Below are 7,321 nucleotides of genomic sequence, written 5' to 3'. Positions count from 1 at the left end.
GGAGATGTACCTATAAATATCGCCTTTGGTGTGGGAGACGACTCTTCCTTAACTGCACTTTGACTGGTACAACTGTTGGCTTGTTTCTCTTAACACCAGCTGAAATATGGTGGAGTGGTGAAGAGAGACGAAAGGCAGCTCCGATAAAACATTTTTTTTTTTGTCTGTCGAAAGTTTCCTGTAGTTGGGAGAATGACCAAAACCATTTGGGATTCTTATTTTTGGAAGGAGGAAGACCTGCCCTAGGTAGTGATCCAGGATTAGCGAGGTCCATAATTATGTGGTTAACTTTCAGCCTGTGAGTAACGCTGGAGTGGCAGCACCGCTGTCTTTTTTTCCAAGGTCGTGAGAGGCTTTGACACTGCCACGTGGAGGAGGGCTCCCATGGGTGCTGCCTTCGGTGATGCATGCTGGCCTGGGGTGGTTGCTGGGAGCTGGCAGACCCCGGAGAATTTCACCAAACTTGTAGGAACACTATTTCTTGAGCACTTTTCCCTGCTCTCCAATTAACTCATCATTAACCAACAAATCTGAGTGTTATTTTGATGGTTGCACAGCCCCACATGGGCCTTTGGGCCAGGCCAGGTATGGCGTTTGCAGTGAGAGCTAATCGCAAGCGATGATTTGAGATACTCCTTATGTTTCTCCTGTACCTCTTCTGCGTTGTCTGCAAAGTGTTGAAGACCATGGATCTTGTTTTGCCCTTTTCTGACACTGCTTGTGGAAGACATTCCAGTAATTAAACAGGCAGCAAAAAAACGAGTAAATAACAGCTGAGATAGGGAACTGCTGTGATTTTTGTCAGGGCAAAAGTGCTAGGAAAACACTGTCTGACCACCAGTACGGTTGAAGTATTTCAGGTGCTTGAGCATCTGGTATTTTTGGTCCACCTCTCCTGCCTTTTATTTTTCTTTCTCCATGCTGGTTAAGTTTTTATGTTATTCCCAGATGCTGGCTGCAGTGAGGTGGAGGCTTCGCCCCATCCCGTCTTTGCTAATGCTGTTTGAGAGACCCAGTGTCCTTCGGGAAGTGGCTGGAAAACTAAACCAGATGTGCCTCTCCACAGCCTGGTGTGAGCCCCTGCTTTGAACACAGGCATCCAAACCTTTGTTAAAGTCCTGAGTGGTTCCCAAAAAACACATTTGATGTTAGCGAAACATGGAGGATTTTTGGAAAGGCATCCAGACAGGGCAGGGTTAATGAATCAGGCACGCAACCTAAATGCTTCTTTTGTATTGCTTAATTGCTGTTATGTATTAGAACAGTAGCAGGACAAACTGTACCCAGATTTGATCTCTTCTGTTTAGTTGTGTTTTTTTCTGGCATCAGAAGAAATACGGCAAATACTCTCCGTGAAAAAAGATACTCTAATTTTTGGCTTTCAACGTCACTCAGTATATTAAGTTGTTCTGAGTTTGTTAAAGATCAGCAGCACCCAGCTAGCAGTCCTGGGCACCTCTGGATTTTGTGGCTGTCCATCTTAACGTGCCTTGAAAATGGGATTTGTGATGGGGGCGTAAGGCAAATGCCAGACTGGCACAACCAGCCTTTTCAAATGATTCCTCCACCGAAAGCAGGCAGCCTGCTCAGGGAGTCAGCTGCTGCCTGCACCCTTTTCAGCAATGCCAGATATTTCTAATCATGGTGACACATTAGACAATCATCTTTTCAAGGCAACATCCATTTCGTGAATGGCAATACCAGGCCAATCAATTACACAATTCATTTTAATTACCAGCTGAGAAGAAGTTTATCCGTTCGTTGTGTAACGTTAGCATCTTGCAATGCTCCTGGCTCAACCCCGTGCTCTTGAAGTGCTGGGCAGAGGGTTTCTAGAAAGGCTTGCTGGGGCGTCTGTCTCAAGCACGTGAAGGTGGTACCTTGGGGCCAGAGGGCAAAAAAGGGATTTCTGACCCTTCACTGGTGCCTTTGCCTATAGGACTTCTTCTGCCCCATGGTTGTGCCCATAGCTGGCCCCGAGGGCTTGTGGAACGCAGCCCATGGCGTCTTGGTGGGTGGTTTTTGGGTCTCCAGCTCTGTGGGAAGGTGGTGTGGAGGAGAGCGGCCTGCACTGAAGAGGTCATAGATGGCATCTTAAAATGCCACCATTGAAAAATTTTTATTCTCTCTATTTGGAGTCCATAGGGGAGGAGCGTGGCGGTGCCTACCCCTAGTGCTTGTGTCTGGGCGGGGTAACTTCAGGGCTGTTAAACAAGCACAAGGCGTCTTTGCGTCGTGATATGAAATGCAAGGTGAAAGAAAAATCATGGACACAAAACTCTCATGAACTCCAAATTTTACTGGCTCACACATGGCCAAACACTGACACAAAGAAAACCACACCGGCATGAATGTACACAGCGTATTTCCAGCACCCACAAATAAGCTCATCAGAGGTACAGGACTCGACAGGGGAGGGAGAGGAGACATTTTCTTTGAAGATTCCTAGGGAAAACACAAAGCTTTCTGAACTAGGCACCAGATCAAAGACATTCATGTGTACAACAAACAGATAATGTCCCGATCACTTCATCTCTGAGGATGCTTGATAAATTTGCTGCTGGTAATCCTGTGGGTTTCCATGGTAGGATCCACCACTGCTCCCATGGCATCCAGATCCACTGCTGCTCTCGTGGCATCCGGATCCTCCACTCCCATGGCATCCGGACCCACCGCTGCTCCCATGGCATCCGGATCCTCCGCTGCTCCCGTGGCACCCTCCACTGGCTTGATATGAGGATTGTTCTTGCCCGTGGCACTGGTGCTTGTCCTGGCAGGAGCCCATCCTTGCAGACCTGCTGGAAAGACCATCATCTTTGAGTGGGTGCAAAGGCAAGAGACACTGCCGTCTGTCAGCTAGCAGTAATAGATATTGGATGAGATAGGGTTATATAGCAAGCATAAATTCTCATCATAAGCCAGGTTCTTGAAGAAGAGAGAAAAATGAGCAATGTCCTTCAGGATCAGGACAAAGCTGGTGGTCAGTAAAAGCAGAGAGGTTTGATTGAGCTTTTTTTTACTTCGAGAGGAGGCGTGAAGCTGAGAGAATGAGGAGTGTGAGATCTTTTATAGACAGCCCAGTGTTCTCCCTCCGGAAAGAAAATGAGCTTCCACTGAAGGCACTTGATTGTTCACCACCATGAGTCCTGTGCTAATTGGAGAGTTTTTCCACTGCTCTTTTGACTCATGGTAGTATGAGCAGATCGATATCCTGCCTTTGGGATCACCGTTCCTCTCGTTACCCTGAAAAAATGTTAATTGCCCACCACGCCTGGTGTGGTTCATGCTCAGGGATGGGGAGGTTTCTGGATGCTCTTGCTGCCTTTACCTAAAGCATTTGCCTGCTTCATCTGCCTCATGCAAAGCAGCCGTGAGCTCATGTCGATGATGTGAAAATGTCAGCTGATGGGAAGGTGGGATAGTGGTATAGGCTGGTGGACTGGGTTGGAAAAGGATCCAGAAAATAAAACGGTCTTGAAAGAGATCAAATAAGAAGATGGCAGGGTGTAGGAAAAACGAGTATGTTTGGGCAGCTTGGGAAAAAAAATCTAGGTTGTGAGTGGGTGAAGGAAACAAAGAGAATTAAGGACGCAGGTATGAGCGCATGATGGGGCGGCAGAAGGCGAGGGCAGAGCCTGGGGCTGGTCGATGTGCGGGTGCCCTGAAAACAAGGAGCGTGAGCATCCTCTGCTGAGACCCGGGGGCTGACATTGGCTGTCCGCCTCGGCCAGGGCAATGGGGCTCAGCCCTGGTGGGTTACAAAAGGAGTCAAGTTGCCTCTGGGCTCTAAAGCTGCCACCAAGGTTTGAGTTTGGGGTTTAGGATGATGGTGATGTGAAACTCCAAAGCAAACTCCTGCTGGATGCATCCAGTTGGAATGATGGAAGTAGGAAAACCCAGCTGGTTGGGATGTGTCCGGGAAGTAGCATCAAAAATAAACTTATTCCGGAGTAAAACAGCAAAGAAGCACTGGTGTTGCAATATTTCCTCCCTCTGTACCTCTGTCCTCACAAGTACATTGGGGAGGGCATCGGGATCCGCGTCTCTGTTGATTTAATGCTCTGCTTTGGGGAGAAAAGCGTCTTTCTGTGTACAGAGTGCACCAGGCCTGATCTCAGCCAGGACTCTAGAGGCCACTGTAATATTAACAATAGCACAGATCCAGTTTAAACAGAATACAGAGTCGAGGAGATTCATTGGTAACCAATGGAGCTGAATCACTTGAACGAAGAGATACATGAGGAAATCAGAACGTGTCTGGGGATATTTCACAAATGGCAGAAGAATGAATTATTCACGATGAAGCACTAATTACACCCTGGATCACCCAGGTGGTGACAAACATGTTTATAATTTCTCTCGGTGATAACGACATCCACCCGAGCACGGCCTGGGGAGGATCCTCACGCGCATCGGAGACCTGGACGCGTGTATGAGACAGGATCATATTTACCCGACAGCCGGTCTCTGAGCCCCACGTGTCTTCTGTGAAGCACCTAGTCTTTGGGAGAGGCTTCCCTGCCTCCCTTGATCCTATTTTGAGTGGCTGGCCATTTTTTCCTTTGGGTAATTTGTTGGTATTACAGAGGGAATCGCCTTGGCAATTGTTCTAATGCAAGCCTCGAGAGCTGGTTTTTTCCCCAGTTTGGATCATGGTTTCTGGATATGCGGTCATGGTTCTTCTGTATTTCAGTTACTGGTTTCCTATTTATGAAGGAGATAAATGAAGCACAGAAAAACCCCAACATCTTAGAAAGATCTGTGGGGCACTCCAGGTACAAGTTCAAACCTCCAGATCCCTGAGAGGTGATGTAAGCCCCAAGATCTCTTTTGTTTTGGACAAGGATAGCTCATGTGAAATCACGCTCATTAGAGGTTAGACAAATAAACGTCAAAATGGCTTCAGAAGAGCAACTCCTGCCCTGGGGCAAAGGCAGCATGAGCTGCCCTCCTGAGGTGTCATTCAGCCCTCCTGTTCACAGTCCAGCAAGCTCCAGAGGGGATTTGAAAGTGGATTTGGCCACCTTTCCCACCACCCCACCCCTTGACATGATAGTTTTGCTGGCACCTTCCTTGCCACAGAGGTCCCCAAGGCTTGCATGAGCCGTGTTTCGTGCACTGGCATAGCTGAGCCATCACAGCCTGAGCCTGCTCAGCCCATGGGGTGGGCATCTGGGCTGCCCCAGGGCTGGGCCAGTCCATGGAGCCATGCTTGGGGTGGGGACTGTGTGCTCTGCAATGCACGTTGGCATCAGCCTCTGCACCTGCACGAGGAAGAGCCTGGCGAGGAAGGCTTGCTGCGGCGCCAGGGCAGAGCGTGTTGGCAGACCCCGTGTGTCCATCTATAAAACCTCCATCCCAGGAAGGGGCACCCTCCACCTGTTTTGACTTCTTTTCCTTATCCAGATTGTACTGTGGGACAAATCTCCACCATTAACCTTGCGAAGTGGCTGACTCTGCGATGTGTCACGTCCTGCAGGATGGGCCAGGAGGGACACCGGGAGATGGGGACGATGGAGGCTCTCTCCTGAGCTGGGTGAGGTGTGAGGAGCCACCTGGGACATGACACTGTGAGACACCGATTCCAGATCCCTGCTTTGCCACAACAATCCTCCCAGGTGATTCCTCTTCCAACCCAGGTCCTATCTTACAATGAGTGTGGGACCTTTTGCTCCGTTAGAGATCAGGTCCGTCCAATTGCTCCCCTGATGTCTACAAACCCATTTCTAATTTCTATTTGATATGTATTCCTGGTCAGACAACCCCCATTTCTCCCTGGGTCAGTGTTCATCTCTGAGAGGTCTCACCCCTCTCTGGTCTTTCCCAACCATCTGAGTGGCACCGAGCATCCCTGAGCACCGGCTGCTGCAGACATCCAGGTCCCACAGGGATTTTTTTGCATTTGTGTATTAGTATTTAATTGCTGGGTTGCATAAAGAGTCTGTGATGAAAACTGTTAGTTCTTTCTCAACAAGGAAGTTGTCTGGAGTAGGAACAAAAAAGGCACCAGGCTGAATCAACCAGGAACCTCTATGTGAGGGTGAACGGGGGTGCTGCAAACATCACCTTTGGCCACAAGAAGTGACAGAAGGAACCCAAAGGAATGAAGTAGAAAACATTGATGCAAGAGGGTTATGAACCATAAGCTTTTATTGCCTCCACAGCTGCTGTGAAATAAGGAGGTGAACAGCATTTAATATTTCACAGAGACAGTGGGTTACATCTTCAAAGCTCGTTACAAGCAAAAGGACAGGAAGAGTGAAAATCCATGAGCAACATGGGACGTGTCGAACGTAAAGGCAATGTTGTGAGAGTGAGAAGTTACTCTCATTCAGCCCCGCTCCTCAATTCCCCTACTTTATCTTCCGGGCTGGCGCTTTGCAGACCTGCTGATGTTGCTGGGTCGGGATGCCCTTTGGCACGGGCACATAGCCTTGATGCATCGGAGGAGGACAGGTCTTCACTGGGTGATGCTGCTGGATTGGGATGGACTTTGGCATGGGCATGTGGCCTTGATGGATGGGGGAGGCACAGGTCTGCACTGGGTGATGCTGCTGGATTGGGATGGACTTTGGCATGGGCATGTGACCTTGATGGATGGGGGGGGCACAGGTCTGCACTGGGTGGTGCTGCTGGATTGGGATGGACTTTGGCATGGGCATGTGACCTTGATGCATGGGAGGGGCACAGGTCTGCACTGGGTGGTGCTGCTGGATTGGGATGCACTTTGGCATGGGCATGCAGCCTTGCTGCACTGGAGCAGGACAGGTCTGCACCGGCTGGTGCTGGGGGATGCACTGCCTCGGTTTGCTGTAGCTCGGCTTCCCTCCCTGGTGACCTGATCCGTGGCACGTCTCAGAGCAGACCGACCTCCCGTAGCTTTGGCATCCTCCTGATGACCCATGGCTGTGCGTGGGCCTCCTGGCACAACTTGAACCCCCACCTCCTTGGCATGAACCTGAGGGCTCATGGCATCTCTCAGAGCAGACCGACCTCCCGTAGCTGTTGCATCCTCCAGATGAGCCGTAGCTGTATGTGGGTCTCCTGACACAGCTCGAGCCCCCGCCTCCATGGCACGAATCAGTTGCAGCATAGCTGTGGCATCTCTCGGAGCAGACGGCGATAGCCGTAATGCCGGTAGTTGTGCCCTGCCATGCCTTCGACGCCTTCGTTGTCGCACCCAGAGGAGCAGGTTTCGTAGCCGTAGCGGAAGGGGGTGCGTCGGGTGTCCAACCAGGACCCCGAGGGATCATACCAAGTTGAGTTCAAATTGAAGTACGATTCTCTTCCAGAAGAGTATATCATGTTTGAGTTGTAGGGA

At 49.9% G+C, this 7,321-nt stretch overlaps 2 protein-coding genes across 2 annotated transcripts; both read right to left on the bottom strand.

Moving 5' to 3' along the window:
- Window positions 1-2,524: 2,524 nt before the first annotated feature.
- LOC104468074 (loricrin-like) lies at window positions 2,525-2,785 on the bottom strand. The gene has a single exon (XM_010082119.1). It carries the CDS (start codon window positions 2,783-2,785, stop codon window positions 2,525-2,527), a length of 261 nt encoding a protein of 86 aa, XP_010080421.1.
- Window positions 2,786-6,353: 3,568 nt separating this feature from the next.
- Window positions 6,354-7,305, bottom strand: LOC104468331 (bromodomain-containing protein 4-like). Its single transcript, XM_010082450.1, is given in 2 exon segments — window positions 6,354-7,119; window positions 7,121-7,305. Coding segments are annotated over 2 exon segments (951 nt in total).
- Window positions 7,306-7,321: the final 16 nt, after the last annotated feature.

This window comes from Pterocles gutturalis, unplaced genomic scaffold (genome assembly GCF_000699245.1).
Source record: "Pterocles gutturalis isolate BGI_N339 unplaced genomic scaffold, ASM69924v1 scaffold6756, whole genome shotgun sequence".
Taxonomy (NCBI): Eukaryota; Metazoa; Chordata; class Aves; order Pterocliformes; family Pteroclidae; genus Pterocles; species Pterocles gutturalis.
This window is presented reverse-complemented; position numbering and strand designations above follow the sequence as displayed.

What these genes read in the sequence shown, in the direction of transcription:
- LOC104468074 (XM_010082119.1), bottom strand. Translation starts at nt 2,785, where the DNA reads ATGGGCTCCTGCCAGGACAAGCACCAGTGCCACGGGCAAGAACAATCC.